Raw genomic sequence first — 19,779 nt, forward strand, 5'->3', positions numbered from 1 at the left:
GAACCCCTGTCTTGCTTTCTGATTGTGACAAAACGCCACAGCCAAAGCAACTTCTAAATGAAATCATTGAAAGGGGGGTGGGGGTGGGGGTGCTCTCCGTTCCAGAAGATTAAAGTCCAAGACCCATCATCGGAGGAAACACGGCAGCTAGCAGGCGGCCACGATGCTGGAGAAGTAACCAAAATAGCGTATACCTTAGTCACCACAAGCATGAGGCAGAGAGAGGGAACTGGGAATGGAGTGGACTTTTGAAACCTCAGAGCCCACCTTCCAGGGACACACCTCCTCCAACACAGGCACACTGACTAATCCTCTAAACAGTTCCACCAACTGAGAACCAAGCATTCAAACATGATAAGCCTATGACAGCCGTTCTCATCCCGACCACCAGTTCCCAGAATGATGGCTGTTTATGGAGCACTTGACCCAGGGTAAGCACTGTGGGGCTTACATCATTAACTCATTGCCACGCTCTTGTAAGCAGGCAACATTCTGACCTTTGGGGAGTGGGCAATGTTTAGAACACGTGTGCTTTGTATCAGCTGGCCTCGAACCTGTAACAGTCCTGCTTCTGCTTCCTGGAGTTCTGTGGTGACAGCTGGGCCACCATCTCCAGCCACATTACTAACCTTATTTTTCTGACATGACTATCCATCCAGCAGTCAAGACTTAGTAGCCTAACGTCACTCTGAACAATTCTCAAAGATGTCTGCTTCATAATTCCTGGAGTCTGAGTATGTTTCCAAGGCAAAGGGACCCTGCAGTTGAGCGGATGGCCCTGTTGATACCCAGGTCCGATGTACTAGGAGGCGTGGTGACAATGAGGATAGATGTCTGTTATGGAATGTGACAGACTCAACTCCTCATTATTGATTTTGGTGTGGAGGAAGGACCATTGGCAAAGAAATGCAGGTGACCTCTAGAAGCTGGAAAAGGCAAAGTTCTTGGAAGAACAAGCCCAGCTGATACCTTGTTTTCAGCTGACTAGATCTACTTCAGACTCTTCCGTCTTCGAGTTAAGAGATAATTAGTCTTTTGGGAGTGGGCTCAGCTGCCAGCGTACACGTACAAGGCACTGGGTTCAATCAATCTTCAACACTACCATCCAGGCTTAGTAAAATCCCAGGACTAGAAAGGTAGAGGTAAGAGAATCAGGAGTTCAAGGACTCCTTAACTATATGGGGAGTTTGAAGCCAGATGGGGCCTCAAAAATAAGTGGTTTTGTTTTTAAAGTACTGCCGATCAAATCCAGGGCCTTAAGCACGCTAATCAAATAGTCTACAATATAAAATTAATTCCTAATAACAATAAAGCAACGGTCAAAAAAAAAGGTTAAACCTAAAAGCATCCCTTTTTCTTCTACCCAGCTGTTGCCTGAGCTCAGGTCCCTAGAAAGAAGAAAGCGTGGGTCCATGGAATCCATCCAATTCACCTGCTCTCCCAGCCCTTGGGACTTCAACCTCCAATACGCGCTCGCCGCGGCCGGCTGGGGGCGCTGCGGCCGCCGCCCGGCCGGATGCTAATGAGCCCGGAGGCCCCGCCCCCTGCCGGAAGTGGCTGCGGCGGGGGCGGGCACAGTGAGAGGGGCCTGGCGGCCGTGCGGGAGCCATGGCGGCCACGGAGGCGGCGGCGGCTGAGTCTGCGGGTCCGGCCCCGGGTGTCCCGGCCACGCCGGCGAGTACGCGGGAAGCCGCCGCCGCCTCAAGCCCGTGGAGGCCGTCGGAGTCGCGACTGCAAGGCAGCCGACCGCGACCGGCCAGGGCTCGGGCCGCGGCCCCGGTGCCACCGGCCCGGGAGCTGATCCAGCCGTCTGTGAGCGAGCTGTCCCGGGCTGTACGCACCAATATTCTGTGCACCGTGCGCGGCTGCGGCAAGATCCTGCCCAACAGTCCTGCGCTCAACATGCACCTAGTCAAGAGCCACCGACTGCAGGTGAGCGGGCCGCGGCGGGGGCGCGGGGTGTGCGGGCTTTGCGCGGTGCCCTGCCACCTGCGCCCGACCGAGCACGGCGAGAGCGCGGGGCGCGCACACGCACCGGGCCAAGCGGCGTCTCGGTGGCGTGCCCGCAACACCTCAGCGAGCTGCCTGTTTACCCAGCTTCCGAGGATGAGCGACAGGTGATGTCGCCAAGGCACCCAGATGCCACCCCACAGGCTTTCCGCCCCTCCCACGGAACCGCCGGTGGGTCCTACCTGGTCATTCAAAAGCAGCTGCGGGTTGGGCTCTGGGCGCTGGAGCTACAAGTTTTACAAGGTTGCTAAGATCAACTCTGCGCAGGAATGAGAGGAAGAGAGGTTTCTCCCGCGGATCTTTAGAGGAGGTCCACCCGTAGATAGTATGCCGGTTGTCTGACCAAGACCTCTCCGTGTTACGTAAATGGGGACGGTGGCTTTCAAACCTATGGCATACTCTGGAAGCTTGGGGGGGGGGATCAGATATTAGGACCCCCGTGCCAGACCTGTTAAGTCACAGATTCTCAGCTTTTACAGTAGGAAGCTTCCTTCCCCCATCAGATCTCTGTCCCCAATGCTCCAACTGGAAAACGCAAGTCACTGAAAGCAGTTTTGTGCACGTTTACCCTGGCCAGATTTGACTCATTACTCGGAGGGTTGCAAGATCTGTCTGACCTTCAGGTAAATCCACCATGGGCATTTTCCCGAGAACTCCCCGACAGCAACTTTGAGGTTTTAGTCTGTAGCAGGGCAAATAAGTGTGGTGTTCTTGAGAGGATGTCTGCCTTTACTTAGCAGCTGGACAGAAGGCAACAGTGATCTCAGAGAAAGGTCGGTCAGGAAATGTCAGCAGGAGCATGCCGAGGAAGTTGTGTGTAAAGGTTTGGGGCTCGTTCCAAAACACAAGTACAACTCACTGCGGGCTTCAGCCTGCAGTTTTCTGTTTCATCCTAAATGTTAAAAGTCTCTCTTTTTTTTCTCACCATGATTTAGGTGGGTGAAGAGTCTGCCTGTTAAGAATTCTGCAGCCTAATCCCTCAGTTCCTTACAACTTGCACTCAACAACCATAATCTGCCTTCACTGTTGTCCCCCTTGCCGATAGGATAGCTCATGTCCTTGTATAGCCCAGGCTATCCTCAAACTCATTATGTAGTTGAGGATAACCTTGAACTCTTGATCCTCCTGCCCTAAATGCTCCTGAAGTCTCCTGAGTGCTGAGACTGCAGGCATGCGCCATCGTGACCATTTTTATTCAGTGCTTGTGATCAAACCCAGGATTTCATGAGCCCTAGGCAAGCACTCTTCTTGAGCTACAGCTCTAGCCCCAGCCCCAATTGGTTTCTGATCACAAAACAAAGCTGCCATTCTGACCAAGGGCTTCCTCTGTGTGTTGGCCACAGTGACTCCAGCTAGCATTTCTTAACAAGGTATTTGTTCTTTTCTCTGGAGTTGCTGTTGGGAGCACTGTACCCCAAAACTTGGTTCTGCCTTAGAAGCACAAAGATGCCACTGGCTGTGGAGAAGCGGTGTGATAATGTACATTAGCTTCGTGTTCACAGCTCAGAAATTCACAAGAGGCCACGTATGGCATGTGACAGGAGGAGCATGGCTGAGCCAGTACAGGCTTGGTTTGGTTCAGTTCACTTTTCAGGCAGGGTCTTGCTATGTAGCCCTGGCTAGCCTGAATTCACTATGTAGACCAGAGTAGCCTTATACTTACTGGGGATAAGTTTATCCTGCCTCCTCCCAAGCGCTGGGACCACAGTGTGCACCACCATGACCCACTCTAGCAAATGTAGATCTCAGCAGTCAGGTGTTTATTCAGATTTTAGCATGTCAGAGTGCCAGAATCTTCTCTGGCCTGGAGCCTGTGTGAAACAAGTCATTCTTTCCAGAATCTTCATCCGCATGTCAGATTCTCCTCTCTGGAGTCAGCAGTGAACAGGCTGGCCCATTCCTGAACCCAGATATTGAGCAACAGAAAGATGGGCTGTTGGGAGAGGAATCCTGCTTAGTCTCTGGAAGCTTTGTTTAGCAGTATTTAAACTGCCTCTGGGCTATGGCTGCTGTTTCCCTGTCAGGCAGCTCACTTCCTTGTAACCTCTGCCTTGGTAACCTCGGGGCCCACAGCACCTAGGCATCTGTTGTCTGATGGAAAGGGACTGTTTTTTTTTCCTAGTGAAGGGGCCTGTGTGACATAGCCAGACCTTTATGGTGAGGCCTGAGTAGCAGCTATGTGTACCCTCAAGCTGGCCACTACACAGAGGCCCTTCAGTCCAATTCTTGACACGTGTTATTCTCAAAATAGTATTAGGAAAGAAAAGAGTGTCGTGAGCACATATGGTCCCCAGAAAGAAGGCCCTGTGTGTTTGGGGGAGCACGGTCGATCTCTCCAGCCCTACATTGGCTGAGTTTCTTCAGCTCAGTGGAAATTCTCATTGTCTTGGCTACAGCTGCTTGAGTGATTCTAATCTCATTCCATATTTTTCTGTTTTCCTGGCCACGATAATTTTTCTCTCCCCTACCAGTTGTTGTGTGGTTATCATATTCTAATCTACCCCACAGCCTAATACCCAAGCCCTTCTGAAGGATGGCAGCTACAGCTGAGGAACTGTAAGCCGCCTTGGGTTTGATGCGGGTTCTCAAAATAAGTGTCTATATCCCACGCCCTGAAGGAAGTGTGGACATGTCATCAGCCAGCCCAGCCTGCAGTGGGCTCAGCAGAGAGGGAGCGATGATGCAGAGGAAGAGTGGGAGGAAGTAGGCTCTGCCTGGCTGCTGGAGAGGCGTTTGAAAGCAGGGGAGGGCGCAGGTGGGCACTTACGGAGCCTGTTATCGAGGGGCATTTGGCTTCCTAAGCCCAGCGTTGTGATCCTGTGTTCTGCTCCAGCCAGGGATATGTGTTCAGTGATTTTTTTTTATGACTTTATTGTACAGAGGAAAGAAGGGTTGCAGCAAGTTGCTCCAAAAGCTGTCTTATCTGACGATTACTGACTCTGCGTTTAGAGTGGGCTCCTTGGGTGCTTTCAGCAAGGGTGGTGATGTGCTAGGCTATTTCTGCCGCCATCTTTATGGTCTTCTTGACTCTACTCCTCAGCCACACACCCTTTGCCCTTCTTTGTCTGTTCTTTAAAGTATTTTTATTTTTTTCATTTCTGTGTATGTGTGCATGTCAAAAGTATGGATGTTTACAGAGGTCAGAAGCCAGCACTGGGTTCCCTGGAGCTGGAGTTACTGGTGGTTGTGAGCTTCCAGCTGCCACATGGGTGCTAGGATCTGAGCTCTGCAGGAGCAACAAGTGCTCTAACCACTGAGCCATCTCCCCAGCCCCTCCTTCTTTTATCTGGGTCTCTTCTCCAGTCTTGTTTTTTTGGAGGTTTTGTTCTGTGTTGCTAAAGATGGAACCCGGAGACTCAATCCTGCTGGCAAATGCTTCTCACTGAGCAACACCCTTGTTCCCCACCATCTTGTTTTGGGGCCCATCTTCTCTTTTGCAGATTCTTAAAATATTTAAATATTATTATTTAAATGTATTTATTATTTTTAATATTAGTAACTCATAATATTATGTTAATAAAGTGTTCCCCCGTTTCCACCTGAGAGAGGAGTGTTTGGCTGGGAGCAGAGCACCTTACAAGCAAAAGTAGAGCAAAGGAGCCAGCAGCAGTGGGGGAGAGTCACGGAGTGAGGGAGTGAGTGAGAGTGGTTTCTCCTTCCAACCTCACACTGGTCCTTGACTATGCAGATGACAGCAGAAGAAACGCCTACTTTCCTACCATGACCCTGTCGTATGGTATGCAGTTGTCTCCCCTCCCCAGCTAACCTTTGAACTCACTGTCTCCGAACAGTAGGAAAAAAAACCCAAAGCCCTGTGGGCACCCATGATAAAGGGGTTGGCCCCACAAGGAGGGGAGTGTGGGGTGGTGGGTGGCTGCTGGGGCAGAGGGGTTTAGCATCCATCTGCACTGATGTGGTCTCAGCCCCACTTAAACTGCACTTCAGGTCTGGGGAGCCTGGGGAGCATTGTGTACAGTACACAAGCTCACATTGGACGATTACTGGATTCAGAATACTAAGAGCCAATTGGTAACACAAATGAAAAGGCTGGGAAATTAAAATTACATGCTGAGCACCTGAAATGCTCCAAATGCAGAACTCTGACCACCAATCAGAAGTTCGCCAACTTTCTGATTTAGGAGGGTTTGGGGTTTTGCAACTAGGGACCCGGATGTAAAGTCTATGTGAATGTATGACTCTCAGAGTCAGTTCTAGTCCGGAGAACTTTTAAAAGACATTTCAGTCTGAGTTCCATTAGGTATAAAAGTAATGTAAGAAGGCTGGGGACTTGCATGCCTCAGGCCAGTGAAGTGGCCATGGATGACATCGGGAAGCTGCCAGAAATGGTCTACACAAGGTAATGGCATGGTTGAAGGTACATTAAATATCCATCTGGGGCCAAAATTTAACGTTTCAAAATTAATTTTAAAATATTAAGTAAAGAACTAGTTCAATGGTTAAGAGTGAGTACAGCTTTTACAGTGGACCAGGTTCAGTTCCCAGCACCTACATGCGCCACTCACTCCAGGTGATCTGACGCCCTCTTCTGGCCTCCACAGGCTCCTACATGTTTGTGGTATGCAATAACTCATGTGCGCGCACACAGGACTTCAGAAAAAAAATCTATAGATTTTTTTTAAAAAATGTACTTATTATATATATAGTGTTCTGACTTCATGTATGCTTACACATAAGAAGAGGGCCCCTCTGGAAGAGCAGTAAGTGTTCTTAACCTCTGAGCCATCTCTCTAGCCCCAGAATAAAATTTTGTGTGTGTGTGTGTGTGTGTGTGTGTGTGTGTGTGTGTACACACGCATTTGGCAAGATATGCAAGATGCCAATTCAGTTTTTGAGCACATTTAACAGCTTGGGACCTGATGAAGGAGACAGCTCCTGAGTATGACTTGGCAGAAGGAACTCCATCATGGACACATGAATTAAGGAGTTGGGAAGCATCTTTCAATTGAACACACTCCTATGTTTTCCTCACTGATAAAACTAGATGGGGAACGTATAAGTTGGATCAGAAGTCTTCCACTAAAACAGATGATAAATTGGTGAATGAAATGAAGTTGGTGATGAGAGACAGTGTTGGTTGCCATAACATAGTAAGTGCCAGTGTTCAGCAAAACCTGTGGTTCTCAATGTGTAGGTCACGGCTCCTTTGGGGGCCATAGCATATATTTACATTATAATTCATAACAGTAGCAAATTAAAGAGTTATGAAGTACCAACAAACTCATTTTATGGTTAGGGTTCACCAGAACATGAACTATATTAAAGGCCGCAGCATTGGGAAGGTTGAGAGCCACTGACTTAGACCTTCACAAGGGAACTGAGGGAACTCGTTTGCTTATTGATGTTAAAGTCTTTTGGCAAAAAGCAAAAGTACGGCGCTGTGGGGATGGCTCAGTCGGCCCCACAAAACATTAACAATAAAAAGTAAACAGCCAGAAGATTAAGATTGAAGCTGGAGAGATGGCTCGGTGGTTAAAAGTGCTTTCTGCTCTGGCAGCGAGCCTGAGTTTGGTTCCTAGCCCCCACATTGGTTCATTCACAGACCTGAAACTCCGGCTCCAGGGAACCCAAGGCTCTCCTCTGGCCTCAGTGGGCACCGCTCATGTGATAGTGTCACACACACATGCACACACACACACAGAGTCAAGAATAAGAGAATTTTTTAAGACCCTAAGGGCCAGAGGAGTAAAGGAGAAGCTGTGGGAGCCCTGCAGAGTGGGTATACATGAAGGAAACAGAAAGCCGACTGCGATGGCAGCTTAGACGGAACAGGGAACTGGAAATCACATACTTTGGTTAAGGAGTGACAGATAAATATTTTTACTGGGAACAAGAGAAAGGGGACTTCTTTGAGAGACCACTTAAATATCGAAGTGAGTGGTCTTTCTAGACCAGGAGTTCTCAACCTGTGGGTCCAGACCCTCTTGGGGTCAAACGACCCTTTCACAGGGGTCACATACCAGATACCCTGCATATCAGATATTTATATTATGATTCATGACAGTAGCAAAATTATAGTTATGAAGTAGCAACAAAGTAACTTCATGGTTGGGGGTCACCACAACATGAGGAACTGTGTTAAAGGGTCACAGCATCAGGAAGGTTGAGAACCACTGCCCTAGACAGTGCTGTGACATTGTCCTGATGAGTGAGCCAGCACTGAAAACTCGGGTAATGACATTTGAAATGAACAAAGTCAGGTGATGGAGTCTGAACAAAACAAGGCTTCCTTCCCTCTCAGTGAGTGCAGTCAGCAAGGCCACATGTACCTCTAAGAACCTGGGGAAGACTTGGGCCACCCAGTTAGTAGCATCTCACACTGAGCACACAGCAGACAGGAAGCTGTGTCCCAGGGTCCTGTTCCTCTTAGCAGGGTGCCAGAGGAATGGCATTCTAGGTGCTCTGCAGCAGCTGCCACCTGAACCTGACACTCATTTCTTTCTCTGATGACCTGGAGACAGGCAAGCTAGGACCCACCCCTCCTTCACAGCCAGCTGGGAGGGAGCAGACAAGAAGTGGGTCTGAAGCCACCAGGAGTCTGAGGTGTGGGTAGCCACACAGAGGACCTGAAGTGGATCCCCCATAGAATCCAGATAAAAATGCCTGGTGTGGTAAGGTAGCATGTGGTTGTAATCCCAGAGCTAGCAAATTCCAGGCCAACGAGAGACACTTTCATTCCTGAGGGTGCTACCCAAGGCTTTCTCTAACCTCCACACATAGGACATGCATTTAAATGTTTTAAAACTCCCAGTTGATGTCACTTACAGCCTGGTGTGCTGGTGTGTGTACATCCAGAGACTGAGGAAGGAGGCTAACTTGAGCCTCAGAGCCATCCTGAGCAACATATTAAAAGCCATGTCTCTTAAAATACTCTACATTTTGTTAATATTATCATCATTATTATTGATAATTATAAATTATTATTATGGGTTGGCTCACTTGTGGTTGTCAGAAGACAACTTTTAAGAAATGGGTTCATGCCTTCTGTCATTCTATCATTGGTTCTGGGAATTGGACTCTGTCCATGGGTAACATGGAACATCTCACTTGTCCAGATTTTTTTTTTTTTTTTTGGCTTTTCGAGACAGGGTTTCTCTGTGTAGCCCTGGCTGTCCTGAAACTCACTCTGTAGACCAGGCTGGCCTCAAACTCAGAAATCCGCCTGCCTCTGCCTCCCGAGTGCTGGGATTAAAGGCGTGTGCCACCACCACCACCCGGCTGGCTGACCCAGAATTAAACAAATAAAGTAGATAAAACGCTGGAAAAGCTGGACATGGTAATACAAACATTCCTGGCTACATCTGAGTCTGAGGTAGATGGAGAAGTTCAAGGCCAGCCTGGACTACTTAGTGAAGCCTTGTAAAGGAAAGTTTAGGAGGAGGAACTGGAGATGGTAAAATACTGGGTTAAGAAAAATTGAATTGCACTTAGCAAAAAATTACCAGAGTTGGGGAGGTAGCTCAGTAGTTAGTACTTGACAGCTCACAGCCAATCTGTAATTCCAGTCCCAGAGGATCGGATCTTCTGGCCTCAGTGGGCACCAACCACAGAAAATGCCCATATACATAAAATAAAACAACAGAAGGGTTAATAGGAAGTATGTAAGACCTTGTATTGCTCATTACAGCGCCAACAGCCAGAGGCTACATTCAGACTATTTTGAAGCTCCTTTAGGTGGTGATAGGATGATAATCAGATCCAAATCCCAGCTGGGGGGACACAGCTGAGTGCTAGAGCACTTGCCTAGCATGTGTGAGGCCCTAGGTTCAGTCCTCAGTACAATGGGGGTGCGGAGCGGGGTCTTCACATAGTCTGGGAGGCAGCTCAGTCTATAAAGTGCATGTGGTGCAAACATGAGCCAAGTGTGGGGGCCACGCCTACATTAGTGCTGGCTGGGAAGGGAGCCTAGAAGCACGCTGGAGTGCCATAGCCAGCAGCCGAGTGGAGTTGAAGAGCTCCAGGGTCAGTAAGTGTATCAGTCAGGATTCCCTAGTAACCGCTTACAGAATGAGCCCCCCCCCCTCTCTCTCTCTCTCTGTCTCTGTCTCTGTCTCTGTCTCTCTGTATATATATTGGAATGACTTACAGGCTGCAGTGTAGCTAACATTGACTGGCTGTGAGCAGAAAGTTAAATAATCAAGTAGTTGCTCCGTCCACAAGGCTGAAGGTCTCAGCTGGTCTTCGGTATGTGCTGGAGTCCCAGAGAAGTAGGCTCCAATGCCAGTGAAGGGATGAATATGCTAGCAAGGTGAGGGCAAGCAGGCAGAGAGCAGAAGCTTCCTGCCTCCATGTCCTTATATAGACTTCCGGCAGAAGATGAGGCCCACATTGAAGGTCTGACTTCCTACTTCAAATGTCCAGTTTTGGATTGCAGCTCATTCTAGACATAGTCAGGTTGACAACCAGAGTAGCCATCACAGTAAGGGACCATGTCTCCAAAAAGTAGGATGGTGGGCCAGTGAGACAGCCCACCAGGTCAGAGTGCTGGGCTGTCCGGTCTGATGACCTGAGGCCAGTCCCTGGACACGCATGACAGAACAGGGGACTTTTACAAAGTGTCCTTTAACTTCTACATGTGTTCTGTGGCACGTGCACATACGTACTAAATCAATAAACATAATTCTTGAAAGTAAAAGTAAAATGGAGAATGATTTAGGCCTGATGCTGACCTCTGACCTTTATACATTTGCACATCATGCATGTATGTGCAGACTCATACACACAGTAAAAAAAATGGAAAGCCGGGGTGCTCCCAACAAGGTCCATATCCCATTCACAGGAGTCTTCTCGGGCTGAGACTGAGAGTGGGGGCAGGGATGACACCCAGGAACCAGGGCAGCCTGGTGTGTGGGGGCTGGGGGATATCTGCCAGCAGCCTACTGTGATGGGTTCTATAAGACAATTGCTGAGCCAGGTGTGGGGCTGCAGACACCTCTAATTCCAGGCAAATCTTTGACTTGGAGGCCAGTTTGGTCTACATAGAGATACCCTACCTTAGAAAAATAAATAAATAATGAGATGGTAACTGCTGGATTTTACTTTTGCAGGATGGCATAGTAAATCCAACAATAAGAAAAGATTTGAAAACTGTACCGAAATTCTACTGTTGTCCAATCAAAGGATGCCCTCGAGGCCCTGACAGACCGTTTTCTCAGTTTTCTCTCGTTAAGCAGGTATGTCACTATACTTTTCCCAAGGTGCATGTGTTAAGTACTTGCTATCACCGTGATGAGACACTATGGCCAGGTTGGAGAGCCGACTCCTGGTTAAGTGCAAGTGCATTGGCTTGTTCTTCCCAAGGATCTGCATTCAGTTCTTGGCACCCACACGGCAAAACTTACAAATGTCTGTAGCTGCGGTTCCGAGAAATCCCACACTCTCTCCTGGCCTCTGTAGGAACTACACACATGTTGTACATAGGTATACATGCACATAAAATACCCATACACATAAAAATAAATGACTTTTTTAAATAAATAAAAACACCCTGACCAAGGCAGCTTATAGAAGGAAGTGGCTTACAGTTCCAGAGAAGCGAGGGTCCACCATGGCTGGGAGCGTGGCAGCAGGCAGCAGACATACCGTGTGGAGCAAAAGCTGAGTGCTCATTGTCTTAAACTGCAAGCAGGGAGCAGAAAGAGCAGACTTGGAATAGCATGTTGAAGGCCATCCCAGTGCCATACTTTCTCCATCTCCACCATACCTCCTAAACTTAACCAAGCAGTGCCGCCAGTCCATTGGGGACCAGGGATTCAAATAGCTGAGCCTGTGAAGCCATCACGCCAGCACAGTGGCATACAGACGGCATAAGCATCAGTGTGTTGTGAGCACTGTGTTATGCTGAGCAGACATAGCCAGAGAGCCAAGTGTGAGTTCTGGGGGAGCTGCTGACCAGGTCTTACACAATGGTTCCTCAGTCTGTGTGGGTGGAAGATGAGGCTTGTTCTGAGTGAAATGCCCATAGCCAGGTTTGTAGAGGAAGAAACAGACAATCCAGCCAAGAGTTAGAATATTTATGGTGCGCACCTTGGAGTATATGTGCCTCCAAGGGCAAGAGCGAGACACAGAGCCAGTAAGGAGGGACATTTGGAAGCTCAGAAAGAGGCTGCTGTCTTGTGAGGAGGAAGGGATCCAGCTACTGAGGAAAGAGATTTGAGACTGAAGAAACTGAGCCTGAGATGGAGAGATGGCTCAGTGGTCAAAAGCACACACTACTCTTAGAGAAGCCCGAAGGTCCACTCCCAGCACCCATGCCAGGTGGTTCGGAGCCACCCATAACTCCATGGAAATCTTATCTGTCTTTTGGCCCCTCCGACAGTTGACTCTGTCTACGTACATGCACACAGATGCACGAAAATAGAAATAAGAATTTAACCTGCCGTTCTGCAGTCTTGAGGACACTGCAGAGACTTTGTCTTAGTTGGGGTTACTACTGCTGTGAAGAAACACCATGACCAAGGCAGCAAGGTGGAGAGGAAAGGGTTTGTTCAGCTTCACCTCCAGGTCATACTCCCTCACTGGAGGGAGTCAAGCTAACATCTCAAGCAGGGCTGGAGCTTGTGCTGATACAGAGGCCACGGAGGGTGCTGCTCACTGGTTTGCTCATCATGGTCTGCTCAGCCTGCTTTCTTGTAGAACCCAGGACCACCAGCCCAGAGACAGCAGCACCTATGATGGGCTGGGCCCTCCCTCCTTAATTACTAATAAGGAAACATCCTACAGCCTGATCTTACTGAGGCATTTCCTCAACAGAGGCTCCCTCCTTTCAGATAACTCTAGCTTTGTCAAGTTGACATAAACCTAGCCAACACACTGTGTATTCTTGCCCACAGCACTTCAGTGTAGTTGAGAATCCGAGTACACGGGTCGGTTCCAAGGCAGCCTGCCCACTGTGCATAAGGAGAGGCATATGTTAGACTGCGGTCTGTCTCCTGGCAAGTGCAGTACCTGGTGAGCGTGGGAAGTTGGGTGTGTGGGTGGATCTTAATGTGATGCTGTCTTGTCTTCGTCACTGTGTTCTCTGCAGCACTTTATGAAAATGCATGCAGAGAAGAAGCACAAATGCAGTAAGTGCAGTAATTCCTATGGCACCGAGTGGGACCTGAAAAGACACGAGGAGGATTGCGGCAAGACTTTCCAGTGTACGTGCGGCTGTCCCTACGCCAGCAGAACCGCACTGCAGTCTCACATCTACCGAACCGGCCACGAGATCCCTGCAGAACACAGGTAAAACACAGAGATGCTGTTGAGTAGCTGTGAGGACTTGGAAATGGGACTTCCTGAAGATCCAGCCACATAGGGAACGGAAGGAACAGGGAAAGGACCTGTGGCTTTAAAAAGGGTGTGTCTGGAATAGCAGCAGGAATACAGAAAGAGCCCCTGGGCCAGGATCCTCTTTATTTTATTTGAGGCTGGGCCTAATGATTACAGGTGTGTCCCCCTGCTGCACCCTCCCAAATGCTAGGGTTACAGGTGTGTCGTCCTGGTGCAGCCCCCAGGTGCTGGGGTTACAGGTGTGTGTGTGCTTCAGTGCCTAGCACAGCCTGAGAAGCTGATCCAGATGCTTTGTGGTTTTATTTTTACTTACATGTACGTGTGTATCAGTTTGTGTGTGTGAGTAGCATGTGTGTGCAGGTTCCTGCAGAGGCTAGAAGAGGGCATTGGAGCCCCTGGAGCCGGAGTTACCAGTGCTGTGACTTGCCTGATATGGGTGCTGAAACCAGATTAGATCTCTGGAAAGCAGCAAGTGCCCTTAACCTTTGAGCCACCTCTCCAGCACACAGTTTCCCATGCTCCCTTCCTGTTCCCGTCTGAAAAGCTCAACTTCCGGCATCTTCTCTAAAGAAACAGGTTGCTGAGAACTCAAAGCTAGACTAGGACTCCGTCTTCCATCTGTCTGTTTACTCCATTCTGCAGTGCTGGGCAAGGGCTCAGTCCTGAGTCACATCCAGCCCTCATGCTTTCTTTCTCGATGCTGGCCCTGGCCTCAATCTGCACCGCAGGCTGCTCTTAAACACCCTGCCTCAGCCTCCTGTGTGGCTAGGATTATAATCACAGGCTCAGCTCGAAATTTCATTTTTTTTTCTTTTTTTTTTTTTTTTTGGTTTTTTTTCGACACAGGGTTTCTCTGTGTAGTCCTGGCTGTCCTGGAACTCACTCTGTAGACCAGGCTGGCCTCGAACTCAGAAATCCACCTGCCTCTGCCTCCCAAGTGCTGGAATTAAAGGCATGCACCACCACTGCCTGGCTGAAATTTCATTTTCAATTAGCAAATTGATATTTGGTGTAGTGGCTTTCTGCTGTAGGAGTGATACTTATAAGCTTCTTGATTTGAAAGTTCCTGATTTTAAAGACCTAAAGGACCAGAGAGATGTTTCAGTGAGTAAAGGCTCTTGCCTTCAAGCCTGACAACCTGAGTTTGAGCCTCGGCACCCATATGGTAGAAGGAGAGAACCAATTCCTGAGAGTTGTTCTGACCTCCACCACGAATGTCCTGTGACATGTGCACACACATAAGTAATAAATGTAATAAAAAAAGGGAATTTTTAAAAACTCCTCAAGTTGAGAATGGAGTGTATTTAACACATGCATGAAATCCCTTAGGAGACAGAAGCAGGAGCGGTCCCAAAAGTTAAGGCCAGAGCTTGAGTAAGTCCCTGGAGAGAGATTTGTTTCCCAGTGCAAGCCTAAGTCTCAGTGATGGCAGAAGAGAATCATCACCACCATCTGAGTCCCTCCTCTCCTGTGGGAAGTGGAATTGAGTAATGAAGATATGGTGGGTACTCAGTGAAAGCTACCCTTGAGGGGCTGGAGAGATGGCTCAGCAGTGAGGAGAGCTTTCTGCTCTTACAGAACACCTGAGTCTGGTTCCCACACATCTCAAGCAGCTCAAAACTGCCCCTAACTCTAGCTCCCAGGACTCCAATACCCACTTCAGCCTTTGTCGCCATTACACAGGACGAACGCAGAGAGCAGGCACACACGTGGGTAAGTGTAAGTTTCACCTTCAAATTGAATTTATTTTTGCTTTGTTACTGTTTCCAGAGACCCACCTAGTAAGAAAAGGAAAATGGAAAGCTACCTGCAAAACCAAAAGTTGTCCAGTAAAACCACTGAACCACTGAGCGACCAACCAGCTCCTCGCCAAGATGCTCATGAACCAGATGCTTCAGAAGGAAAGCTAGCAGCATCCCTCGAAGACTCTTGTAGCTCCCACACCAAAAAGCAGAGCATCGCAACGCCTCCCAGGTGCCCCCAGAAGTTGCTTCTACCAAAGCCCAAGGTGGCTCTGGTTAAACTTCCGGTCATGCAGTTTTCCCCTGTGCCTGTCTTTGTGCCTACCGCGGACTCCTCAGCCCAGCCTGTGGTGTTAGGCGTGGATCACAGTTCTGCGGCAGGTGCTGTGCACTTAGTACCCTTGTCAGTAGGAACCTTCATCCTCAGCCTGGATTCAGAGGCCTGCTCTCTGAAGGAGAGCCTACCTCTCTCAAAAATTATCAGTCCTGTTGTTGAGCCAATGAATGCAGGTGTTCAAGTGAACTTGAGTAAAAGTCTGTGTAGTCCTTTACAAGAGGTAGGGAGTGTGTGTCAGAAGAACACCATTTCCTCAACCAATGTGCAGACCGATCTGTCCTATGCTTCAGCCAATTTGATACCCTCTGCTCAGTGGCTTGGCCCTGATTCCTCTGTGTCATCGTGTTCTCAGACTGACCTGTCGTTTGATTCTCAAGTGTCCCTTCCTGTTAGTGTCCATACCCAGACATTGGTACCCAACTCTAAGGTCACTTCATCCATAGCTGCTCAGACAGATGCATTTATAGATGCCTGTTTCCAGCCTGGTGGGGTCTCCAGAGAAACCCAGACCAGCAGGATGCAAAACCACACAGATGACTCAGTGCCAGTGGGCCACACTGGCCTGTGTGGGGACATTTTTGAAAGTGTCCATTCGTCATACAGTGTTCCAAATGACACCATCATGAGTAGCAGTTTAGTTGCAGAGACAGTAACTCATGGTCTGTTACCTCAGAGTGACCCTAAGATCTTAAGCCAAGTCATCGAAAAGTCTGCACCTGTGTTAAACTTCAGTGCCCAGAACAGCATGCTTCCTTCACAAAACATGACAGATAATCAGACCCAAACCATAGATCTACTGAGTGACTTAGAAAACATCTTGTCAAGTAATCTGCCGGGTCAAACACTGGATAACCGGAGTCTCTTGTCCGACACAAACCCCGGTCCTGACGCCCAGCTCCCATCAGGCTCAGCGCAGAATTCTGGGATTGATTTTGATATTGAAGAGTTCCTCTCGGCCTCAAATATCCAGACTCAGACTGAGGAGAGTGAACTCGGCTCCATGAGCACTGAGCCGGTCTTGGAGTCCCTGGACATCGAGACGCAGACTGACGTCTTCCTCTCAGACCCTTCCGCGCAGCCCTATGGGTTCAGGGCAGGCTCAGGCTTCTTGGGTCTTGAGATGTTTGACACACAGACACAGACAGACTTAAACTTCTTCTTAGACAGTAGTCCTCACCTGCCCCTGGGCAGCATTCTGAAACACTCCAGCTTCTCCATGAGTACTGACTCTTCTGACACAGAAACTCAAACCGAAGGAGCCTCCCCAGCTCAACATGCACCTGCTCTGGAGAGCAAGGTCCAGTTGAGCAGCACAGAAACACAGACCATGAGTTCTGGCTTCGAGCCCCTGGGGAACTTGTTCCTCACCAGCAACGAAACTCAGACAGCAATGGATGACTTCCTTCTAGCTGATTTGGCCTGGAATACAATGGAGTCCCAGTTCAGCTCCGTGGAAACCCAGACGTGCGCAGAGCTGCACGCTGTCTCCAGCTTCTGAAGGTGCAGCCAGGCATCCCCTCCTTGTGGGTTTAGAACACGGGGTCAAGGACTGGCACCGACTGGGGATGTAGCCAGTGGGGCAGCTTTTTAGATTCTCTGCAGTTCTTGGTGTTTTGTACTCGTGAACACAAGATTGGTGTGCAAATGTGAGTGTGTTATAAAGTGTAAAGTGTTGGTCTAAAATGTCGCCTACGTTTGCTCCTGTGTAGCTATTCTATCTTTTCAAAAGGCATTTTACACTGTAAAACTTAGAACTGTTTAGCTAATGCCAAGCTTACCAGGTAATAGGGTGCAAGCTCTGCAGCTGCTTTAACTGAGTATAGCACACTCAAATGGCGCCTCCATGTCTCAAACGCTTAGACAACCCTTGTGTGGCCGCTGACTCCTGAAATGCCACATGTCCTTGCCTTGTCATGTCCCCGACTCAGAAGCACCGAGGGAAGCCTCAGCTGTCTTTAGCTGTTATGACAGTTCTTAGTCTCTACTGTCCCTCCCTCCTGAGCTATGACTGCTGCCAGCTTTGTGTGCTGTCCTTCTCTCGATGTGAGGTTACTGGCCAGTGTGAGAACAGCTCTTAGTGTAAATGGCAGTTTCAGTAAGAGGAAGGCATCCAGCCTGTGAAGATGCGCACTGTGGACACCCGCCTTTTGTTCATCTTGGGTTCACCCTGCTTCATGGACAAGCTTTCCTCTGCTTCCTCAATGATGTTGATCAAAAAGATCTCTGTGACCAAATCTGTGGGATTGCCACTTGCCAGCTGAGAGCACACAAAGGCTAGAGAGTAGTTTCTAGTCGCCCCAGAGCTTCTAGCTTTCAGTAAATTGGAGTTCCTGTGACTCCCTACTCTTTGTGCTCGGTTAATTTACTAGAACTCAGGGATACCGTTTCTGTGACAGGTAGACTGGGTGGGAAAGGGGCAGAGGAGTTCCATGCCTTCTCTAGGCACACCTACCAAGAATCTGTGTTAGCCTTGTAGAAACCTCCAAACCCAGTCTTGTAAGGTTAATGGCTGCTTCAATGTTTGGGTAGAGAGTTGCTTAACCCATTAGTTACTTACCCTTGAGTGTCGCCCTTCCTGGTGGGTGGGGAGGTAGGGATGAAGCTGAAGTAATCCAACCCCTCGATCATTAATTATTCCTTGATCACTTCTGCGTCTCCATCCCAATACTATCCAGAGGCTACCAGCTACCAATGGCTTCATAGCAAGCAAAAGCAAACTCTTTTTTTTCTGAATACTTTGGGTTTGGGGGAAGTTGTGTGCAAATACATACTTTACATCACCCACAAACATCCTTCCTGCTCCACAGTAGATCATGGGGGCCTACCTGCTTTCCATAATGTACTCAGAGACCCTCTAAGAACTAAAAAGGAAGACAGACGCAGGATGAGGTAAAGGCCTTCCTGCCCAGCCCTTGTCAGTATGCTGCACTCCTAATAGAAGAAGCAGGGCCCACGCGTCTTTCCTTCCATCCACCCCCATCTTTTCCTTGAAGGTAGCTCTTTGGTCTGGCAAGTATATCATGTGTACCTTGAGACTAGCAATTGTCGAATAGACCCATCTAAAGTATGCTAATCTAGATTCCGTTGTGACACATTCTTTAAGGAGGAAAAGTCTGGAGACCAATTGCTTCAATGGTAAAGAACACTCTCTCATTCTGGGGGGCCGGGGGGGGGGGGAGGTCAAGCAAGCCTTGGGGGCGTCTCTGTGCTAAGTAGATCATAGCTGTTGCCCAACTCAGAGGCAAATCAAAATGAGCACAGCCTGGGGACCCTTCCGGTCTAGCCTGGAAAACCCTGTTCTTTCTGTGGCATGTTTGTGCTGCCAAAAGCCGAACCTTGGAAATAAAGCCTAAGGGGGCCGCTGATGACTCATTCAATAGACTGGTATTGCTGCTGTCCTGCCCCGTCCACCCGATGCCAAGGACTCAGTAATGGGCTAATAACACACCCAGCAGATGAATGCAACCCAGGAGCTAAACAGTGGTTGTGGTCGCCTGTGAGTGTGAGTTTCAGAACAGACATAAAGCCTTAACTTAGATGTTCTGTTGTTTTGGAATCTCATTGCCTTAACGCTCAAGCATTTATTTCCGCCCTCCAGCTGAAGGAGAAATGCATGTCTGCTCGCGGCTCTGTAAATATAAGTGCGGCGATCTGTGGCTTTAAGTTTTTGTGTCTGTGGCAATGTGTCTTAATAGTTACAGGAAAAAGAATTGGAGCATGTAATTGTCCTTCATGTGCAAGAACTGTCCCCACAAAACCTTAGTCACCTGAACTCCCCTAAGGTTGTTTGTAAACATAAATTTGGTGATTAAAGAGAAGCTAGAATTCCACCTTTCTGTGTGAATTTTGTCCATACTTAGGATTCGAGTTTGTTGCCCTAACTTTGAATGAACTTGTGTATTTCAGAAGATGGTAATTGCCAGGCGGTGGTGGCACACGCCTTTAATCCCAGCACTTGGGAGGCAGAGACAGGCGGATTTCTGAGTTCGAGGCCAGCCTGGTCTACAGAGTGGGTTCCAGGACAGCCAGGAATACACAGAAACCCTGTCTCGAAAAACCAAAAAAAAAAAAAAAAGATGGTAATGAAATGGTTACGCCCAGTTACCTTCACGAAAAGACAATGACACTTTACCCTGAACAGATACTCCAAGGGATGAAGCGGTGGTTTGGTGGTTCAGACAGCTTGCTGCTCTTCCAAAGGACCCAAGTTTGATTGCCAGCACCCATATCACAACCAGCTATAACTCTAGCTTCAAGGGATTTGATGCCTTCTGGCCTTGGGAGGGTACCCCTAACACATGTCCATACACAACATTCATAAATAAAAAAGGTATAAGCCCAGCTTAGTGGCACCTACCTCGGAGGCAGAAGCAGGCTAGTTTCTGTGAGTTCACAGCC

General features: G+C 48.6%; 1 protein-coding gene across 1 annotated transcript; it reads left to right on the top strand.

Annotated features, from left to right (window-relative positions):
- Nucleotides 1–1,574: 1,574 nt before the first annotated feature.
- On the top strand, nucleotides 1,575–19,211 carry Atmin (ATM interactor). Its single transcript, XM_028753738.1, has 4 exons — nucleotides 1,575–1,932; nucleotides 11,076–11,201; nucleotides 13,055–13,254; nucleotides 15,073–19,211. Exons 1-4 carry the CDS (start codon nucleotides 1,609–1,611, stop codon nucleotides 16,877–16,879), a joined length of 2,457 nt encoding a protein of 818 aa, XP_028609571.1. The 5' UTR covers nucleotides 1,575–1,608; the 3' UTR covers nucleotides 16,880–19,211.
- Nucleotides 19,212–19,779: the final 568 nt, after the last annotated feature.

Source organism: Grammomys surdaster, unplaced genomic scaffold (genome assembly GCF_004785775.1).
Source record: "Grammomys surdaster isolate TR1022 unplaced genomic scaffold, NIH_TR_1.0 128, whole genome shotgun sequence".
NCBI classification, from domain to species: domain Eukaryota; kingdom Metazoa; phylum Chordata; class Mammalia; order Rodentia; family Muridae; genus Grammomys; species Grammomys surdaster.